Source organism: Capra hircus, chromosome 25 (assembly GCF_001704415.2).
Source record: "Capra hircus breed San Clemente chromosome 25, ASM170441v1, whole genome shotgun sequence".
NCBI lineage: Eukaryota > Metazoa > Chordata > Mammalia > Artiodactyla > Bovidae > Capra > Capra hircus.
In genome coordinates this window covers 32,894,777-32,917,078 of record NC_030832.1, presented here as the reverse complement: position 1 = coordinate 32,917,078, position 22,302 = coordinate 32,894,777, and the positions used below count along the sequence as shown (strand labels likewise).

Sequence of the window (22,302 nt, the reverse complement as noted above, 5' to 3'; positions counted from 1 at the left end):
ACTCTAAATCCTCAGCTGTTTGGTCGACTTGACAGGGTGGGGTCTGGCAGCCCCCACCCGGTTCTCCTGGTTACCACACTCTTCCTCCCCTCCCCCACCCCACCCATGGCACTGTTGTGGTCCCCAGCCTTTGGGCAGGGGGCCACACTGAGTACACCTCTGGCTGCCACGTGGCTCAGAGGAGCAGGGGGAGCTTGGGCACCCTGGCCGCGGGGATCCGTGGGGGTGGGGAGGGGGCGCAGCCCCTCCCCCGTGCCCCCACCCCACCCCAAGAGCCCCCTCTGTTGGGCGGAGGGGAGGGCTGCCCTCCAGCAGGAGAGCCCAGGGTGCAGCTGATGGCTGAGCTGAGGTCTGGTCCTGGGAGCCCACTTCCTGGTGCCGCCTCCCGCGCCCTTTGGGCAATGCTGGCACGAGGGCATGGGCTTTCCACTGTCCTATTTGGCACCTTTCCCCCATCTGCCGGGCTGCACCCTGGGCCTCCGATTGGCAGAAAGTTCTTGGGCCCCATCCCCCCCCCAACCCCTGCCCCGCAAACTGCTGCCCGCCACCCCCGGGGACAGCTGAAATGGAAACCCTGAAATGCAGCCCGGTTTGTCTTCGGTCAATGGCGATTGAAGGCGCCACAAAGGGGGCCTGTTAGTCTGAATGCTGCCCACCCTCGCCCGCCTCTGCGATGCCTGCCTTCTTGTTGGCCCCGGGTCCCAGGGGGAGGCGGCGTATGCGTTCCAGGCCTGTGGAGAACATAACAGACCGGATCGTAGAGATGCTGCCCCTTCTGCACAGCCTGTGTGCTGGGCACAGAGGCAGCCTCGTGGGGCTGCCTCCGCGGCCTTGCACGTCCGTGCTCCCCACGTGGCAGCAGTGTTCCCTCCCATTTTACAGGTGATGACGCTGAGGCTGACACCCGGCCAGGGCCGTACAGCTATTCGTGATGGGTCTAGAGTTTGGGCTCCGTGAGACTGAAAGCAATACTTCCTCCCAGGCCTCCCCCATCGGCCGCAGCGTGGTCAGAGGCCAGCGTGTCCCCACGGCCCAGCTTTTTCCAAGAAACCCCTCTCTTCCTGTATCCCACGAGCGGGCCTGAGTCATAAAGGGCCCTCCTCCCCCTCTTCCTGTTCCATTTCCCCCTCGCCATGCTCCCCCAGCGCTGGAGCCCTGCACGGGGGCTGGGGTGGGGCTGGGGGTGGGCGGCGGGCCTCTCCTCCCCTGGCCCCAGCCCTCTCGGGACTGGGTTACACTGCCTGGGTTCTGCTCTCTTCCGGTCTCCTTTGTCAGTGAGGCACGTGGGCGCCCTCCCCAGAGGCCAGGGGTCTCACAAATGTTATTCCAGGCCTGGTCCAGGCAGCGCGGGGAGGCGGGGCTGGACCTGGGTCTGACTCCCGCCGAGCTGCTGAGCGGTCTGTGGCTTTAGGTGCATCTTCTGACTTTCCTGCGCATCAGATGTTCACTTGTAGGATGCCCACTGCCTCACCAGGGGATATGGTCTGGCACATAGTAGGTTCCTCATACTGGATGCTCCTGGGTCATCAGGGCCTGGGAGGGCAGGAGGGCAGAGGAGCCTCTGGAAGCCTCCCCTGAGAGCAGTATCCCTGGAGATTTGTTGTCCTCTGAGCCACAGCAAATGTGCTGTCCTATGGGGTTTCTGAATCACGAGCTCTGTGCCAGGTACTGTGCTGAAGCTGGGATTCCCAGAGAGGAGACTGTGGCCCCACCTGGGCCACAGGAGGGCTCCTAGGAGGCAGATGGAAATAAGAGAACAGTATCCTCTCTCCTTGGCTCAGTGTGTGATCCTCAAGCCTCTGTGGGTCAAAGGTCCTGGGGGACTTCCTGGAGGAGGAGGCATTGGGCCAAGTGTTTCATATGTGGCTGGAATGTGTGAAGTGAAGCAGGTGGGGAAAAAAGGCACAGGAAGAGTCTGGGACGTGCGGGAGTGTCAGGCGAGTGGTGAGGAAATGCAGGGTCATCGTCAGTGAGGCTGGCTGGGGAGGCTGGAATGCCAGACACAGTTTTGACGCCTGGTCCTAGTCTCAGAGGGCAGGCAAGATAGTCAGTGGACCAGCTGCCTGAAAAGCTGCGGTGTCAGACAACCAGCTGGGTTGATCATTACAAGCCACTCAGTCCTGAAAGCTGGGCGCTGGGGAGGTGAGGGGAGCCTCCTGGGCCTTTCATTGCTATAAGCCGGGGTCATTAACCATTCAGGTGATTCACCGAGCACCTGTAGGCACCAGGCCTGCATCAGGACCAAGGATACCACAGGAAACAAAACGGGCTCAAGTCCTATCCTCAGGCAGTAGAGAAATACAAAGCAGGGGCGGCGCGGGGTGGGCTTGTACTCTTACAAGGGGACATTGGAGCAGGTGCTTGAAGGAGATGAGCAGCACTCTGCATTATCTGAGGGAAAAGCACTCCAGGCAGCGGCAACAGCATGTGCAAAGGCCCTGAGGCCAGGACATGCTTAGCGTGAGCAAGTGTGGCTGGAGTGGAGTGGGTGAGAGAGGGCCATGTAGGGCGTGAGGAGGACCTTGAGGGCTATTTGCACTAATTTCTGTGGGGAGTCTTCAGGAATTTTTTTTTTTTAATGGATTTTAAAAGTTGAGATCTAATTTACCTACCATTAAATCTATCCATTTTAAATGTAGTTTGATGACTTTTAGTATAAACATACGGGTGGGCAGCCATCACCACAGTTCAGGGTTAGAATATTTCTACCACCCAGAATGTTCTCTTGTGCCTATTTGGAGTCAGTCCCTGCCCAACGCCCAGCAACTGCTGATCTTTCTGTGTCTATAGTTTTCAGATTTCAAACAACATGTAGTTTTGTGTCTGGTTTCTTTCACTTGGCATAGTGTTTCTGGAGGCTCATTCAATATTGTTGCCTATATCTGTAGTCAAGGACTTCCCTGGTGGTTCAGTGGTGAAGACTCTGCCTTCCAATGAAGGGGGTGTGTATTCAATCCCTGATTGGGGAAATAAGGTCCTACATGCTGCAGGAAAGTGGAAATGTCAGTCGCTCAGTTGTGTCCGATTCCACAACCCTATGGACTGTAGCCTGCCAGGCTCCTCTGTCCATGGAATTCTCCAGGCAAGAACACTGGAGTGGGTTGCCATTCCCTTCTCCAAGGGATCTTCCCAACCCAGGGGTCAAACTCGGGTCTGCCGCATTGCAGGCAGATTCTTTACTGTTTTGAGCCACCGGGGAAGCCCTGGTGGCCATGCCATATGGCATGGCCCAAAAAAAGTACAGTTGGGTTCTGCATCTGCACTCAGAGGCAGATGCAGTCTGCACCACTTTCATTTCTCCCAACAATCTGTTCTGATTATTCCACATCGTCATCAGCACTGGATATTGCCAGTTTTTCTGATGTTAGCCACTCCAGTCGGCGTGAAGTGGTATCACATTGTGGTTTTGATCCGTATTACCCTCGTGACTGAGGACGTTGGCCATCTTTCCACGTGCTTGTTGCTGTTTGCACATCTTCGTTGGTGAAGTGGGTATTCAGCTCTTTTGTTCATTTTGTTTATTAGGCCTTGTTAGTAAGCTGTCAAGTGTTCTCTTTTTAAAAGTCATCTATTAATTATTTGTGGTTGCCCTGGGTCTGTTGCTGCACGTGGGGCTTTTCTCTAGTTGTGGTGCGAGGGCTTCTCATTGCGGCGGCTTCTCTTGCTGCGGAGCACAGGCTCTAGGGCACGCGGGCTTCACTAGTTGTGGGTAGAATCTTCTTGGACTAGGGATCGAACCAGTGTCCCCTGCATTGGCAGGTGGATCCTCAACCACTAGACCACCGGGAGTCCAAACGTTCTTTGTATGTTGGTGATGGGTGACATTTATTAGATACATGATTTGTAGCTTGACCCATGCCTAACAGCAAGTGACTCCTGGGCCCCAGAATTCCTGGGATATTAGGTAGTTGGTCAGGCAGTTAGACGGAGAAGGCAGTGGCACCCCACTCCAGTACTCTTGCCTGGAAAATCCCATGGACAGAGGAGCCTGGTGGGCCGCAGTCCATGAGGTCGCTAAGAGTTGGACACGACTGAGCGACTTCACTTTCCCTTTTCACTTTCATGCATTGGAGAAGGAAATGGCAACCCACTCCAGTGTTCTTGCCTGAAGAATCCCAGGGACGGGGGAGCCTGGTGGGCTGCCATCTATGGGGTCGCACAGAGTCAGACACCACTGAAGCGACTTAGCAGCAGCAGCAGGTGGTTAGAATGCTGGATTTGGTGGATTCTGGGGGGCCGGGCAGGTCAAGGCTAGCACGTATGCCTTGCTCCCATCAGCCCACTTGGGCGTGTAGGTGCCACCATTGTGTGGCTTAGGGGAGGTCATTTTCCTCTGCTCTGATGTCTAGCCGCCCTGTATGGGGAGCTGACTCTTCCCATGGCTGTGCCAGGGTGGGTAGTAGTGTTGCTGGCTCATCTTGCTGGCCTGAGAGCCGTTCTGGGAACACTTTGCATATTCCTGCTGGGAGCACTGTGGGTTGGCTTCTGTATTAGTCAGAATTTATTTGACTGTGAGTGATGTGCATGTATGCTCAGTGGCTAAGTTGTGTCTGACTCTTTCCAACCCCGTGGACTGTAGCCTGCCAGGCATCTCTGTCCATGCAGACAAGAATACTGGAGTGGGTTACCATGCCCACCTCCAGGGGATCTTCCAGACCCAGGGATCGAACCCACGTCACTTGCATTGGCAGGTAGATTCTTTACCACTGCCTCACCTGGGAAGTCAATTGCAGGTGTCCCTCAAAGAGAATTAGGCAAAAAGATACAACAATGCCTGTGTGTCTGTGAGGATTTGTTGGCTAATGTGAGTGAAGGGCTCAAGGGACCACCTTCAGGTTCAGCTGGATCCAGGCCCTCTGAATCCTGGGACTCGGCTCTGCTTTCTCTGTGCTGGCGCTGCTCCCTGGCAGGCTCTGCCATGTGGTATCCCTGCAGCTCCTGGCTTTCATCCCACAGCCAGGCAGCCCCAGAACAAGAAGAGCACCTCTTCCCAAAGCTTCCAACCAGAGTCCGGGCCCTGATGCTCCTTGGGTCACACCACCTTCCTTCAGCTAACCATGGGGCTCTGGCCAGGCCTGGGTCATGTGTCCACTCTAGGTGTGGGGGTTTGGGGTCAGCTCACATAAGGCAAATGGGGCTTCCCAGGTGGCACTAGTGGTAAAGAACGCACCTGCCAAGCAGGAGACATAAGAGATGCAGGTTCGATCCCTGGTTCAGGAAGATTTCCCTGCAGGAGGGCATGGCAGCCTGCTCCAGTACTCTCGTCTGGAGAATCCCGTGGACAGAGGAGCCTGGTAGGCTGCAGTCCATGGGGTTGTACAGAGCCAGACACAACTGGAACGACTTAGTGTGCACACATAGATCAAAATGCATCAAGAATGGAGAAAAGGGGATCGCCCCGGCGGCTCTGTGGCAAAGAATCCACCTGGCAGTGCAGGGACACCGATTTGATTCCTGGTCTGGGAGGATCCCACATGCTTTGGAGCAACTAAGCCCATGCACCACAACTATTGAGCCTGTGCTCCAGAGCCTGGGAGCTGCCACTGCCGAGCCCGGGAGCCGCCACTGCTGAGCCCGGGAGCTGCCACTGCTGAGCCCGGGTGCCCTAGAGCCTGTGCTCCACGACAAGAGAAGCCTGAACGTTGTAACTGGAGAGAAGGCCCCCCCTCGCCACAACTAGAGAAAAGCCCGAGTGCAGTAATGAAGACCCAGTGCAGCCAAAAATAAAAAATAAATCATAAAATTTTTAAATTGGGGGAAAAAAAGAATGGAGAAAAATGTTCTCTAAAAATGAATAGTGTTCTATGTCCAAGATTGGGATGAGATACGGCGCCCCTGGGGGGTTGATGCTTTCTCCCCAAATCCTCTATCCATCCGTGGTGCTCTGTATTCCCTCTCCCCACTGGACAGTGTGCCCTCCAAGGCACAGAGCACATCCTGCCGGCGGCTCTGGGGGCAGGACAGGGCCCAGCGGGTGGTGAGTCCTCCACGGACACCTCATAAAAGAGAGGGAGCGCGCACAGTGCAGTGGGGGTAGAGTAGTGGGCCCGTCCTTTCTGCTCCCCCAACCCCCACCGCAGCCAGGCCCATCTTGCTGTCACCTGGTACCCTGAACTGATCACCATGGATACGGGGACTTCCCCTCTCAGGAGTCCCCTTTGTCAGACTCTAGTGCCCTGCAAGCTGTGTGCATCGCACTCTTCTCTGCTTAGTCATAAAAACAGGGGCTGTAACGGTGGGAGGGCGGGCAGAGGGCATGCTGAGTCCATCCTGGTGCGAGGTTGGGGCAGGTATAAGCTTCTCTGGGTGTGGGTGTGTCCCTGCACTAGGGATGGGGTGGGTGGGTGCTGGGCTCAATAGCTGGCATGTGGCCTGTGTGGTGAAGCAGGTTGATTAAATTAGATCTTGCTTTGTCTGCCCACATCGAGAAGGATGTGAGCTGTTGGCTAGTCCTAGAGGGTCTGGGGTTCACTGGGGAGTGACCCACTGGGTTGCCCTGCATGTCAGAACCTGCCGGCCTGTGCTCTGGTGGTAAGAGCCGCATTCAGCTGTCGGTGGCTGTGATGACCCACGTAGTCCTGCTTTGGGGCATCTGGGGTTAATACAGCCAGTGCTGCAGACCCCCGTGCCAGCTCACTCTCGATTCTCACCTCCTGGGCCCAGGACCTGGGCAGAGAGAGCGAGCTGGACTGAGAGCCCTGCAGACCAGGACTCAAGTGCCGACATCTGCCCGTGCACAGCCCCCACCTGTGACCACTTCTCTGTGCCTCAGCTTCCCCATCTGGAAAATGGGGGTGATCGTGGTCTCCGCTTCGCGGGGCCAGGGATGTGATGTCATCTGGTGACGTGATGTCATCCCTCCTGTTGTCTGCCCACAGGTGAATGGCCATGGCGGAGAGCACGTGACCCGCGCGGACCTTCTGTGCCCACCCAGTGGCACCACCATGCAGAAGCCCAGCGGCCTGAAGCCCCCCGGCCGCGGGGGGAAGCACTCAAGCCCCATGGGGCGGACGTCCACTGGGTCAGCCTCGGCCTCTACCACCGTGGCGCCCACTGGCTCTAAGGAAGGTGCGTAGGGCTGAGGGTAGAGGGGTGAGGGGCTGGACGGGGGTGGTGGGTAGTGGTTCTTCTGGAAGAGCTGAAAGGACTTGAGCCGCTTCCTGACCAGGCTGGAGGCCAGTGGTTCTGGGAAGTTCTTCTTGATGTCTGCCCACATCCCTCTGAAAATTAACTAGTGATGGGCAGTGACACAGGCTTTGGGTTCGTTGTTCCTTTTGACACTCTTCCAGCTCCAGGAGGCAGGTACCACTGTTGCCTTCCCTTAGGGACGAGACAGTGGAAGCCCGGGGAGGCATGGTACCTTGCCCACATCACTCAGCCTGGAAGACACAGCCCGATTCATGCTCCAACCTCTGCCAACCTCTCTGCGCCCACTCATTCCCCTTCTGGGGTCTGAGATGGTCCCCATCTTCCCACCAGCTTTCTTGTGTGCCACTCAGACCCATGCCCTTGACCTTGCTTTGCTTATGTAACTTCCTGTGGGTGGGCACAGGGTGCCCGCAGGGCAGGGCTAAGGCTGGGTGCTCTGGCTGGAGGCACCAGCTCTGAAGGCAAATGGGTTGAGGACAGCTGTTAGCTGTTGCCTTTTTCTGGTGACAAAAGTAAGATAGTCCACTGTGTACTGGTCAAAGTTTGATGGTAAAATTGCCAGTCATCATCTCTAGAGGAAACTGTTGGGTTGGCCAGAGAGTTCATTCGGGTTTTTCCATACGATATAAGAGTAAAACCCAAACAAACTTTTTGGCCAGCCTGGTATTATTACTTTGGGTTTTACCTTTTCACCTTTCTCTTAGCTGTTTGCAATCACGCTGCAAATACAACCTGAAAATCTGCTTTTCCCTTTTAACATGATCAAGTGGGTTTGTTCATGTCACTAAAAATCTCTCATGTCCATCATTTATAAATGGCTGTAGATACCCTGTTCACTCAACAAATATAAATCAAGGGCCTGCTCTGTGGACGCAGTCCTAACCACTGGACTCTCATTTTGAGCAAAACTGGATGTGGTCCCAGCCCTTAGGGGATTGCCGGCCTGGTGGGGGGCGGGGTGCTAAGTATCATGAGGTCCTCTAACCGGGGCCTGACATGGTCCCAAAGGTCAACAAAACCTTCCCTGAGGAGGGCACGTGTGAGCTGAGGTCTGAGGGTGATGGTTTACTAGAAGAGGAGGGGAAGGCATTCCAAGCAGAAGGAATAGGACGTGCAAAGGCCCAGTGGCAGAAGAGAGCGTGGTGAGTATAAGGGAGGCGAAAAAAGTGAGTGTGGCTACAATATGACCAGTGGGAAGTGTGCCGGTGAGATAGGGGTAGACTGATTGTGGGGGACAAGTTGGGGTTATACAGGGAGTTTCACTTCCATCCTGACGGTGGGAAGCTGCTGGGAAATTTTCAGTTGAAAGGAATATGATAGAGGGAATTGGGAAATGAGGAGTATGAGGTTGAGGAGGGCGGCAGAGGCAGGTGATGAAGGGCAGGGGGACTGGGTTTGTTTTAACTGTGATTGGACCTGTTGGAAGATGTTATTATAGCAGAGAACATCTGGGTGTTGCCAAGCGTCCTTCAAGCTAGGAGAGAGGGTTGCAGGGGTTAAGAACAGGGTGGAGGAGATAGGCGAGGAGGCGTGTGGTCACCCAGGTGAGGATGTTTGCACTCACTGCCAGGGCTGTGAGAGGTCAAGGGACTGACCACCATGAGTGGGCTGCAGGGAAGACTTCCTGGAGGAAGCGTGAGTGAGCTCAGCCTGGAGGCTGGAGAAATGTAAATGTGAAGGCGGGTGACGTGGGACCTGGAGGAAGAGCCTGGACAGAGGCACCAAGCGGGCTGAGCTGGGTCCAGTGCGGGTGGGAGTTGTGTAGCCCCTTGATTGGAGGGGCTTCTGTGATGGCTCAGCAGGTGAAGAACCCGCCTGCCAGTGCAGGAGGCACAGGAGATGTGGGTTCCATCCCTGGGTCAGGAAGATCCCCTAGAGAAGGAAATGGCAGCCCGCTCCAGTACTCTTGCCTGGAAAATTCCATGGGCGGAGAAGCCTGGTGGGCTGCAGTTCATGGGGTCGCAAAGAGTCTGACACAACTGAGTGCTTGCGCGTCCACACACACACACACTGATTGGAGAAGGGCTCAAGAGAGGCCCCTTGCTGACCCTCTTCCTTCTTCAAGAGAGCGCATAGCACCTTCTAGATTATTTCCTCCTTGCCCCCGCTCAGATCTAGAGAGGCCTGAGTTCTGGCTGTGATCCAGCTCTCACATCCCTCCTAGCTCTGCCCCTGCTGTGTGACCTTGAAAGAGTTACTTGACCTCTCAGAGCTGCAAATGGGATAATAACATTTCTCTCATGGAATCAACTGAGTTAATAAAAGTGAAGTGCCTGCAGGCACAAGGCTCATTAGAGAGTAATTTCTTTTCCTTTCAACCATCCATAATCTCATTATGGAAAGATCTGAGTGATAAAAGAAGGAACTCCCATTACTCCTCCATTTAACCCAATCACACCCCCACACACCCATTGTCCTCTATTTCCTTCTGGTCTTCTTTCCTATTGCACGTGGTGTTTCAAGCAGTCGAGGCATGGTTTGTATCCAAACCTGCATCTGACTGCTGGGCATTTCATTGCCTTCTGTGGCACGTGCCCCCTGCTAAGGCAGTGTCATCTTTGCCGTCTCGTCTTGAACGGCTCCATCGTTGTGGACCCTGGAGGGAAGGGGATCAGACCACACTGTGGGGCCTGCTGGTTGCCTCCTGGTCTCCCTGGTGTGGGAGCCCCTGAGGTGGGGCCTGGGTGGTCTGCCTGGACCCCAACTCTGCAGGGGGGTTTGTTCTGGGGAGAGGGGGTGCCACTCCGTGAATGCTCGATCGATCAGGAGCCATGCCCCCCGCCAAGGGACACACTGGTGGCCAAAGGGGGCAGCTGTGCTGTGTGCCGCCCTCCTTCCTGCGCTGCCACCTGGTGCCTTTGCAGGTCAGAGAGACACAGACCCTGGGCTGGGGGAGGGAGTAGTTGGCCAGGGTGAGGACCCTGTGAGAGGGGGAGGGAGGCGTTTTTGGCATAGCTCCAGGTCTCATAACAAGAGTCCCCGCAGAGCTGGGATGGGGGGCCGCAGCAGGGGAGGACGGTGCCTGCCCCCAACTCCTGTTGGCCCGTGGGCTCCCTCACCCATGCGGTGGAGCTGGCCATCAGCTCTCCAAGGTGCTGAAGGTGCCCGTCCCCAAGGGACACTGGGACTCTGGGGGTAGGCACTGGGGCGCCGAGAGAGGGTCTGGCAGAAGCTGGAGCCTGGCGGTGGTTGGAGGGGGCAGTTGCTCTGGGAATCAGGGCAGTGGCAGCCTCCCAAAGTATGAGCTCAGCCTCCGGGCAGAGGGTCTGCCAAGGGCCGGGCCTGGACTGATGCCCCAGCCCACCCCAGCCTGTGTCGGTTCCCAGAGTGGTGACACACAAGGAGAGGATGGCCTTGGGTGGAGGGGAACGTGGGAGGGGGTCTCCCATACCAGGAGGTGGCCCAGAGGTGGTCAGGGCAGGTGCATAGGACGGCAGTCTGGGGCCCACCAGTAGACCAAGACCTGGATGGGCCTCGAGGTCAGGGGAGCCCAGCCAGATGGGATGGAACCCCTGGAGGCTGCTTCAGATCAGGCGAGGGCCGAGGGGGTGATCCTCGCTCAGGAGGTGACACTGGCTGCGAAGATCTGAGCTGACGAGCAGGAAGCTGCCCAGCTGAGGTCAGGGGAAGGGCATCCTGGAAAGATTCTGTGTCTTGAAGTCTCTGAGGACTAGAAGGGACGGAGAGCAGCTTGAGGGGTCCTTGGAGGGTTGTGAGTGGGCCAGGGTAGGAGCAGGACTGGAAGGGAGATGGGGTGCTGAGACCCGGGCTTCCCTGGGGGGTTGGGGCTCTATCCTGGGCCTGAGGAAGACACGGGGGGATTTCAGGCCTCCAGGCCCCCAGATGCTGCTGGTGACGGTCCTCACTGTGGGTCAGGAGCAGCCCTGGTTGGTCCAACACTGCTGGGCCGTCATGGGAAAGATGGGACCACAGTGGGCTTGCACAGGACCCTTTGGCCTTCTGGGTCCGCTTCTGAGCCTCAGGTTGGGGGCAGGCCAGGCCAGGCCATGGGTGTCCCTCTGGAAAAGAAGGACTGGCCGCGGGGACCTGGAGGAGACTCAAGGGCGGCTGAGCAAAGGGACAGACCACAAACCACCGTTGAGGTCTTCTGCCCTTGCCCCCAACTGGGGCCAGGTGGGTCCTTGGAGGGTCTCTCCCCTCTCGCGTCCCTTGCACTGTGGTCCAGCCCCAGAGATGTCCCATCTGGCGGGGATGGCGTTTGACACTTGCTTTGTTACAAGCCAGCCCAGCAGCAGGTGGCTTTTCAAGCCTCTTTCTCATTAACTAGCCAGTGAAAAGAACTGCTCTTCTGTCCATTTTAAAGGTGACAAAACTGAGGCTTTGAGCTCTCAGCTGAGTTGCCCCGAGTTACAGGGCCAGAGAGTGGCAGGACTGGGGTTGTGAGACACATCTAAAGCCAGCTCAGGAGACCTCCCTGGTGGGCTTGTGGTTGAGAGTCCGTCTGCCAATGCAGGGGACACGGGTTCGATTCCTGGTCCGGAAGATCCCACATGCTGTGGAGCGGCTGGGCCCATGCACCACAACTGCTGAAGCCCAAGCTCTCTAGAGCCCGTGCTCCGCAACAAGAGAAGCCACTGCAGTGAGAAGCCTGTACACTGCAACTAGAGAGTAGCCACTCGCTGCAACTAGAGAAAGCCTGAGCGCAGCAACGACGATCCAGTGCAGCTAAAAAAATATAAAGAAATTAAAAAAAAAAAGCTGGTTCAGGCTGCCGGCACCCACTGCCCCCTACCAGGGGTGAGGCGGCTGGGATGGGTGGAGTGCTGCGTCCAGTCCCACGCTCTGCTCAGACCTGGGGCTGGTGGGCAGGGTGGGCGGAGCCATCTGTCTGCATTAGGATGAGATCTGTGTGACCTGTGGACCTGTGGCCTTTCCACATTCGGAGCGTCGGGGACAGGAGACCAAGGACGGGTGTGCATGGCCTTTCCCTTCACACAAGGAGTGCCCGCTCGGGACAGGGTCTACCTCTTATTCTGTGATCTCCCCCAAGCGGCACAGAGCTTCTCAGGTCTGGCTTATTGAGCTGGGGCCCGGGTGCCCCTACACCCTGTGGGTGCTCCAGACGTGAGCACCAGCCATGCCTAGGATGGGGCATTCACACAGCTTCACGGCTGGCCTCTAGTCCTAGACACCAACCCCCCTCCACTCCACCCTGGAGGTCTGTGTCTCTCAGCTCGGTCCCCCTGTTCCTGAGAAGGGTGTGTGTGTGTGTGTGTGTGTGTGTGCGTGTGTGCGTGTGTGTGTCTGTGTGTGTGTGTGTCTGTGTGTGTGTGTGCGCGTGCGTGTGTGTGCGTGCGTGCGTGCTCAGTTACTTCAGTCGTGTCCCACTCTGTGACCCCATGGACTGTAGCCCGCCAGGCTCCTCTGTCCGCGGGATTCTCCCGGCAAGAATACGGGAGTGGGTTGCCGTGCCCTCCCCCAGGGGATCTGCCTAACCCAAGGATCGAACCCAAGTCTCCTGCATCTCCTCCATTGCGGGCAGATTCTTTGTCACTAGCGCCACCTGAGAAGTCCCCCCTAGGAGGGTAGGTGGCATCATGCCCATTTTAACTGACTTGTCCCAGATGCTGTGCAAGCCTGGGCGGAACCAGGAGCTTCCAGCCGTTGCTGGTGCACTGCCCCAGGCGGCACGCACTCCCTTCAAGGTCAACGCTCTTGCTCTCCTCCCCTAACCACATCCTAAACTTTTTTTATGCCCTCTGGATGGGGAAAGCCAAGCTGAGCTTTTCTGTGGCTGGACTGCGGACGGGCGGGGGGCAGGGCAGCCTCCTAATGCTCCCAGAATCGATCGGGAATGGTGGGGCGGTGAGAGCAGGGAGGGGCGGGCAGGGGCCCAGCTGCCAGCGCCCGCCCGCCTGGCTGGCGTGGCCATAGCAGGGCTTCTCCATGGGGACCTGGCTCTGCTCTTTCCAGGGTAAGCCTCCCATGTTTTTGTCTCCCTGGGGGCCCAGCCGAGTCTGCTGGGTGGGTGCTCTGTCCACCTGGTTTGGGAGTAAGGGGAATGGAAGGGGGGCTGCTGAGTTCCCTTGGGCTCAGGAAGGATGCTGAGTGATCCCTAGGGCTGGAACCCGCCCCTAGCGGGCTGGTAGAGGATCCCTTCTTCAGGGGATGGATGGCTGGGGACAGCATAGCCGGGGAGATGCCGGGCATTTTTGGTGGCCACAGAGGGTGGGCCCTGCCTTGGTCAGGGTGGGTTGGGAGGGGTCTCTCCAGAGACGATATGGGCGGGTGCTGTCAAGGAGCTGATGGGAGGTGGAGCGGACAAGGGGAAAGTTGGCGCCGTTGTGGAATGCTCTGGAGACCCCATCCCTTCCTTTCGACCTTTGTGCTGAGTGCCTGCTGGGAGAGCAGGGGTCTTGGAGCAGGAAGCTGCTGTGGGGCTTGTGGGGCATTTGTGTGTGTTGCTTCAGGTTCACCGCAGAGCGGAGGTCAGGGTCTTGGCCAGGCTGCATTTGAGCCCCGTCCTGGGGCTCGGGCTGGAGAGGCGGTCTGTGTGGCCCCTGCTTCCAGGACTTGTGTTGTGGGTGGAGCAGTGCAGACGTGTACCCTGCCAGTTTGGCTGGCAGGCTGTGCAGACCGAGGCAGAATGGAGCTCCGTGGCAGCACCCATGAGCTATGCCGGAGCTGGTCTGATGGGCAGGCAGGGTTTCCTTAAGTGACACAGAGAGGAAAAAGGCTGTAATTTTAGGTCAGAGTGACAGGTACTGCCTGGGACAGCCCTGACTTATGCTTGCAGTCTCGGCATGATACTGCATGCATAGCGCTGGCTTTCTCTCCACAGTGTCTGGCTTTGGATGATAAATCATGTAGTCACCTCATCACTGCCCCTCCTAAGTCATCACACTGCTCATTTGCCCATAGAAGGCTCTGACAAGTCCTGCAGCAGAGTCACCTTAACTTTGCTTAAGCCCCTGCTTCTCAAGTTTGTTTGATTTTGAGACTAAGGTTTTGTTTTCATGAGATCTATTAACACAGTGTGGAACTACGTTCTATGGAATATTTATGTATGTGTTAAGTTGCTTTAGTCATGTCTGACTCTTTGGGACCCCATGGACCATAGCCTGCCGGGGATTCTGTCTAGGGATTTGGTCCATGGGATTCTTCAGGCAAGCATACTGGAGTGAATTGCCATGCCTTCCTGCAGGGTTTTTTCCCAACCCAGGGATTGAACCTGCGTCCTTTCTATGTCTCTTGCGTTGACAGGTGGGCTCTTTACAACTAGAACTACCTGGGAAGCTCCGTGGGTCATTCACAGACACGCTTTATCTCCTCTGGCCTTCATGGGCAGAGGGCTGGCTTCATCATGCCCCTTGGTTCATGTCATATTGCCACTGTGGGTCCCTCCAAGGCCTCTCTCGATTTTTTTTAAGTTGATTTCTTTTTATCCTGTTCCCTGTTCCCATTTCCCCCACACCTAGATATTCATGCCCATGTACTTTGCCTTGGGACCCTCTTGAACCCTTTCTAACCAAATATCACATCATCAACACTTTTCCATGTCACTTGAAAGAAAAAAATTTTTAAGTTATTTTTAGAGAGTACTTAATAATCTGCAAGACTTGATCATAATTTATATAACTGCTGACTATTTGGGGGGTTTTGTTTTGTGAATGACAAGACACTGAGTCAGTTTTTTTCTTCCTAAATGATTTCCTTGTGGAATTGGCTGCAGATGACATTCCCTATTTTATTATTTTCTTTCTCAAATATTCTGTTTTATTTTTTATTGCACATTATTCACGTTATTACACAAGTAACGTGGGCTTCTCATCAAAGCCAAAGGTTAACATAAAAAGTGATCCCCAAATCTAGAGTTAAGTGAATCAAGGGGAATGAGGATGTGGTGGGTGTGCCTTCAGGGAGCTTGCTCTGATGGCTGTGGGAGAGGGCCTGAAGCTAGGGGCTGGAGACTGGAGGCTGGGAAACCCTTTTGGAAGCTTCTTTGCTGGGCAAGGTGTGAAATCTCAAGGACTTAATCTCAGAAGGGGTCTCTGAGACCTTTGAGGGCGGTATGGATTTAGGAGTTATTTCTTCTGTGAAATTTCCAGGTCTTGGTGAATAACTGTATTGGGAGTGGAGAGGTGGGGGGAAAGGGGAGGAGCAATGAGGGTTCGTGGCCTGAGAAAATGGGTGGGTGGGGGCACTCCTGAGATAGGGAGGACAGAGGTGGGGTCACTATGGCTCAGAATGTCAAGTGTGAAGTCGTGGAGGACATCCAGGAGGAGGCAACTGCTGGAAGGGCACGTCTGGCAGCCAGAGAGGGGATCTGGACTGGGGAGAACAACTGAGGTCCAACTTCATTCTCCATCTTTTTTTTTTTTTCCCATTCTCCATCTTTTTATATCGCTTGGATCTTTTTAAAAAATTTTATTTATTTCTAATCGGAAGATAATTGCTTTACAGTATTGTGTTGGCGTGCTGCAGTCCATGGGGTCGCAAAGAGTCGGACGCGACTGAGCGACTGAACTAGACTGATTGTGTTGGTCTCTGCCGTGCGTTAACACGAGTCAGCCACAGGCATACGCATGTTCCCTTCCTCCTGAATCTCCCTCCCACCCCATCCTCTAGGTTGTCGCAGAGCACCAGGTTTGAGCTCCCTGTGTCATGGAGCAAATTCCTATGAGTCATCTAGTTTACAGGTGGTAATGTGCATGCTTCAGTGCGACTCTCTCAACTCGTCCCACCTCTCCTTCCCCTGCTGTGTCCACATCGCTTGGATCTTTTACGAGAATTTATTAAAGTCTTTTTTAAACAGGCAGAAACATGGCAGCATATAAACAGCAGCTAAAGGCGCAGGAGAGGGTTAGATTACAGGGGAGCATCGTGCCCAGCAGGGTTCCCAGGTACCGACCACAGAAGAGGAGTGTTTTCCTGCCTCTCGCGTCCTGCCCACCCGCTCCCAGCACTGGAGACAGGCCAGGGGCTTTGTCCTTCTCTGGCTCCTCTTCCTGTCTCTCATTCACAGGGGCTAGAGAATTTAGATGGGTCTCAGATGGGCCACTCGCCAGGGTGTGGGCTGGGACATGGCCAGTGGTGTTGCTGGCGCTGGCCCAGGCTGGCTCATGAGAACCAATTGTGAAATGGTCAGGAATTTTGCAAGCCAGATTCACAGCCCTTATTTAAACAATCAGATTGTGTGTGAACTTAAAATTAAGCACATTCCATTAAAAACTAAGGTAATAAATATTCCTGAGAAGGCAATGGCACCCCACTCCAGCACTCTTGCCTGGAAAATCCCATGGACGGAGGAGCCTGGTGGGCCGCAGTCCATGGTGTCACTAAGAGTCGGACACAACTGAGCGACTTCACTTTCCCTTTTCACTTTCATGCACTGGAGAAGGAAATGGCAACCCACTCCAGTGTTCTTGCCTGGAGAGTCCCAGGGATGGGGGAGCCTGGTGGGCTGCCGTCTATGGGGTCGCACAGAGTCAGACACAACTGAAGTGACTTAGCAGCAATAAATATTCAAAACTTATGACTTCTAGTAGTACTCCTAGTAGCATTTATACCACTAATTTATACCACTAATACTACTGTTGTTTTATTGGTAAAATACTACTGTTTACTCCTAGTGAGATTTTTAGCATCTATGTTTTTGAGGTTGCATGCGTGCTTAGTCACTTAAGTGCGTCTGACTTTTTGCCCCTCCATGGACTGTAGCCTGCCAGCCTCCTCTGTCTATGGTATTTTCCCAGCAAGAATAGTAGAGTGAGTTGCCAGCCCTCCTCCAGGGGATCTTCTTGATCCAGAGATCGAACTCACATTTTCTGCATCTCCTGTATTGTAGGCAAATTCTTTACTGCTGAGCCAGCGGGGAAGCCCGTTTTTGAGGTTGTTTATTCTATACTGGGGAGAAGGCAATGGCACCCCACTCCAGTACTCTTGCCTGGAAAATCCCATGGACGGAGGAGCCTGGTAGGGCTGCAGTCCATGGGGTTGCTAAGAGTCAGACACGACTGAGCATCTTCACTTTCACTTTTCACTTTCTTGCATTGGAGAAGGAAATGGCAACCCGTTCCAGTGTTATTGCCCGGAGAATCCCAGGGATGGGGGAGCCTGGTGGGCCGCCGTCTCTGGGGTCGCACAGAGTCGGACACGACTGAAGCGACTTAGCAGCAGCAGCAGCAGCAGCAGCACTCTATATTGGAAGTACTATATATAATCTCTTCCCAACTCTCTGTTCAGTGGCATCATGCTGGCATCTTGAGATGGACAACGGGGGCAGAATTTACACTATGGGAATTGGCATAGGCTAAAAATCAGGGTTATTATTATTATTATTGGGCTGGCCGAGAAGTTCATTTGGTTTTTTCTGTAGCATCTTACGGAAAAACCAGGATGAACTTTTTGGCCAACCCAATATTACTGTTATTTTCTCTTGGAGAATCAGTTAAGCCTTTCCCAGCACACCACTGGCCAGAATATCAGTGGAAAGAGATAGATGGAGACCACGCCATTGGAGAGGACCACTGGGGTTGGGCTAGAGTGGTGGAGGCAGAGGGGACCCAGTCCTGTCATGGGAGCAGGGAGCCTTGAGAGGGGCATGGACAGCAGGGCCGGGCACCACAAGGCCGGGAAGGGTCTCCTGCAGTGAATGAGGAGGACAGGGCATCCTTGCAGAAGTTTCCAGAGCCAGGGGGCACGGGTGGGGGTCAGGAGCTGAGGGTCAGTGAGGGGTGAGGAAGCGAGTCCTATCGGGGGATGGAACCACTGCCTTCTAGATGCTGCTGGATGGGAAAACATGCACTGCAACAAGAGCAGAGGACTGTAGCCCGCCACCCTCCTGGCTATGAGTAATAAGTATCTAACTATATCCTGGCTGGTGTTCTGGACTTTTAAGTACAGTGTGTACACACACACACGTACGTGCACTGGACAAAGCCTAGAAAAACAAAGCCCCCGATGTTAACTGTGATTATGTTTATATGATGGAACCCTAGGTCCTTTTTTAAAAATCAGTAACTATTACACGTTTAAAATTTTTTCTGCAGTGTACCTGAGTGATCCATGTAATAAACGTTTAGATAGAGAAAAGCTTGTTCTGGGAAGGAGAACGGGCGACAGCAGGAGGGGGTGAGCTGAAGGAAGGTGTTTTGTGGGCCAGGAGGGTGTGCATGCCGCACGTGGGCTCTGTCCTCTGTCGGAGGGCCGGTGTGGGGAGAGGAGAGAGGTGGCGGGGAGGTGGGTCCCAGGGAAGACCAAAGGGGGATGGAGGTTTGCTTCTAAAAGGAGAAGGAGGTTCTCAGCTTTCCTCTGAAAACACAGGGAAAATGGGAAGGGCTCAGGGAAGTCCAAAGGCGGGAGGGAGACCAGGTGAACCAGAAGGTGCCTGGAGTGAGCCTCAGATTCCTGGACTGACTCCCTGCAGCCCAGGAAGTGAATATTTCATGCACCCAGCACAGAGCCAGGTGGATCCCAGTTCTGTGCGGGCTATGCAGAGTGGCTGGCACTCAGGGCCTGCTGTAGGATCCTGGCCTGGGTGCGAGAGTGGAAGCACAGCACGTTATGAGCTTCATTTAAGTCTGGAAGACAGACACACTTTCTGAAGATGGCATAGATCTCTAGAAGAATGAAGCAGGTAAAGGGTGCTGCAGGCAGGTGGGCTTTTACGTGAAGCAGTCACGGAAGGCTTCTCGGGGGAGGTAAGGGAATGAACAGGTGACTGTCGGGGCAGAGGTTCAGGGAGGTGCTTCTACCCCCATTCATAGTGAGCCTCTCTCCCCAATCCCAGGCCCCTATGTCCTTGGTGCCTTCTTGCCAGGCAGGAAGTCTGGCAGTGCCAGACACTGAGTGCCAGGCATTGAGTTGTAGCTGAGGTCCTGGTGTTCCCCACTCCTCTGGCTGAGCTGGCATTTGACTGGGTGCTCAGCGAATGGGGTACCTGGTGGCTGAGATTCAGCAGGTGTGAAAAATGCCTGTGCCCATTGGACCATAAAGAAGGCTGAGCACAGAAAAGTTGATGCTCTTGAACTGTGGTGCTGGAGAAGGCCCTTGAGGGTCCCTTGGACAGCAAGGAGATCCAACCAGTCTATCCTAAAGAAATCAACCTTGAATTCGCTGGAAGGACTGATGCTGAAGCTGAAGCTGAAGCTCCAATAATTTGGCCACCTGATGGGAAGAGCCGACTCATTGGAAAAGACCCTGGTGCTGGGAAAGGTTGAGGGCAGGAGGAGAAGGGAGTGACAGAGGACGAGATGGTTGGATAGCATCATCAACTCAACGGACATGAGTTTGAGCAAGCTCCGGGAGATAGTGAGGACAGGAAAGCCTGGTGTGCTGCATTTCATGGGGTTGCAGAGTTGGACACGACTGAGCAATTGGACAACAGCAATGGCTGCCTGGGGAAGGTGGGACCAAAGACTTCACTGAAAAGGGCGAGGATGCACTCTCATCTGGGCAACCCCTCCCCCCACCTTGGACCAGACCACCAGCTGCTGTCCCTCCACATCACATCCTTTAGCCCTTTTCATCGAAGCTCTACTTTGAACTTGAAACCAGCAGTCAGTTCCTTTGTGCCTGCTGTCTGGGGAGGGATCAGCTGCTAGTGTGAGGTTTAGGTCTGTCGCTGCTCTTTGCTTTCTTGGGGCTTTGCTGCTGGTCCCTGAGGGAATTAAGAGGGCAGGGAGGCCCAGGCCCTGCCTTCAAGGAGCTTCCAGAACCGCCCCAGAGGCTCAGCCCATCAGGCAGGTCTTTGACGACACGCCAGCTTCTCTGGGAGAAGAGGTGAGGCTCGAATGTCCATGCTTCCCAGAACCCTAGCAATTTCTGACCTCACCCTTCATAGTCCCCTGGGGAAACCAAGGCCCACACCTGAGAAGGGGCTTGGTCAGGCCCAGCCAGCTGTGACAGATGGCTCCCTGGAGGGAAGGGGGCTCTGTGGGGTTGCCATGCCTTCCCCAGCTCAGGCGGCTGCCAGCTGCCCTGGGGTGAGTGGAGGATTTGATGAAGGTTTGTGCCTGACAGCCTGGGCCACCAAAGAGGAAAAGCGCAGTGGAACACCCAAGTGCGGCTGCCTGGCTCCTGGCCTGGATTTTAGCAGCTGTTGAAACAACTGGTCCCTGGGCCTGTGACCCCTGGAAGGGGTGGGGTTGAGGAAGAATAGAGATTACCTGGGGGTCTGCGTGGGCTGGGACAGCTGGGAGGACAGCTGAGTAGGCAGCTTCTGGCCAAGAATAGCCACCCTGGGTGCCCCTCGACCAGGGGTCCCTGTTGTGTTCTTAGCACAGACGACAGGTAGGCTCTCACCTGGGCCATGGCTGGTCAGTTAAGCAGACATCACAGAGCCCCTCTGCTCCAGAAGTGTTCTGGAAGCAGAGATGGGAAAGGCACTGATGCTTGCTGAGCCCCTGCGGGGCCTGCCTTACCAGGAGGCTCTGAGCCGGACCAGCTGGGCCCGGCTCTGGCCTGGGTTGCTGTTCAATCACTGTCGTGTCTTACTCTTTGCGACCCCGAGGACTGCAGCCCGCCAGGCTTCCCTGTCTTTCGCTGTCTCCCAGAGTTTGTTGAAACGCACGTCTACTGAGTTGATGATGTCATCCAACCATCTCATCTTCTGTCACCTCCTTCTTCTGCCTTCAGTTTTTCCCAGCATCAGGGTCTTCTCCAGTGAGTCAGCTCTTCCCATCAGGTGGCCAAAATATTGGACCTTCAGCTTCAGCATCAGTCCTTCCAAAGAATGTTCAAGGTTGATTTCCTTTAGGATGGACTAGTTTGACCTCCTTGCTGTCCAAGGGACTCTCAAGGGTCTTCTCCAGCACCACAGTTTGAAAGCATCAGTTCTTTGGTGCTCAGCCTTCTTAACGGTCCAGCTCTCACATCCGTACATGACTACTGGAAAAACCATCGCTTTGACTAGGTGAACCTTTGTCGGCAAAGTGATGTCTCTGCTTTTTAATACGCCGGCCTGGGTAACTCTCAGCAAGTTTTGTTAACTCCATTTCCTAATCTGCAAGATATGAATATTAAAAGCACCCAGTCCATCAAGGGCATGGGGTCAGCACTCCATGAATGGTAGCTGCTGTTTTAATGATGATAACCTTGACCTCTCATTAGCATGACACATGGGCTACTTGGGCAGTGCTATACAGGACCTGGGGTTGGAGCTCCATCTGATTTCTGGCTTCCTCCCGCTATGACTGCTTTTTGAGGCAGCTTTTTTTTTTTTTTTTTCCTAAGGAAGGGACCCACCTGACCTTGCGGGGTTCCCAGTCCCCATACGGGTGTGATCCCAGCAGAAGTTCCTGGTAACAGGATGGTCCTAGATGAGAACAGGGGACCCAGAGCTTGGCCTAGATGTGGAGAACAGTAGGATGAAGTCAGCTGCTCCAGAGGGTGGGGTGAGGCAGAGCGCTTGGTCCAAGGTCACCAGAATCTCCCTGGAAGCCCTTCTTCTGCCCCCTGGGCCTTTTGTGATTTTATTTTTTTCTAATCCTTTCTTTTGAGTATTAGTCATTCTTATTGCAATGGTCGGCACTTGTTCACTGGTGTGACCCAGGCACCCTTCCTAAGGCTTTCTGTGCCTCATTGCTCAGCAGCCCTGTGATGGGGCCAGGCAAGGAGACTGAGGTGGGGCTCGAGAGTCTGCTTCCTTAGCCACCACAGCCTCTACCTCTGGGGATCTCAGGGCTGGGAGAGAAGAACCTTGGGGACCCACCCACCCAGGGTCCCATAAGAAACAGGACACATCCCTCTCCAGGAAGGAGTACAAGATGAGACTGTTCCCTGTTCGAAGGCAACTGTAGGGTTTGGCCAGAATCTAGGAAATGGGTCCATGCAGGGGAGTCCAAGATTAGGGTGGTTGTAGTTTGGGGCTTGGCGTGGTGAGTGTTTTGTACACATTTGTTGCATGAATGGAAGTGCCCTGCACCAAGAGCCAGAGGCCTTTGGTTGGAGCTTGGCTCTGCTGCCTCTTGCCTGAGTCCCTAGATAAAACAACTGATGTCTCTGAGCCTCAGTTTCTTCATCTGTAAAACGGGATCACAAAATCACTTCACACAGTTAACCGTGAGGGTCGTATGAGCTATTGTACGTCCGCCTCTTAGCACAGGGCATCAGTTCATGGGTACAGTCACTGTGGTTGTTAATCAAGTTCAGTAGCAAAGCTCACAGATTTCCCAGGAGCCCAGCTCACAG

At 54.8% G+C, this 22,302-nt stretch overlaps 1 protein-coding gene across 2 annotated transcripts in view; it reads left to right on the top strand.

Moving 5' to 3' along the window:
- CLIP2 (CAP-Gly domain containing linker protein 2) overlaps window positions 1–22,302 on the top strand; it is a 75,288-nt gene that overhangs the window by 14,691 nt on the left and 38,295 nt on the right. For both annotated transcript variants that reach the window (XM_018040770.1, XM_018040771.1), the window contains exon 2: window positions 6,879–7,068. In XM_018040770.1, the coding sequence (XP_017896259.1) occupies window positions 6,945–7,068 (124 nt within the window). In that variant the 5' untranslated portion in view covers window positions 6,879–6,944. The remainder of the gene's footprint in view (window positions 1–6,878; window positions 7,069–22,302) is intronic.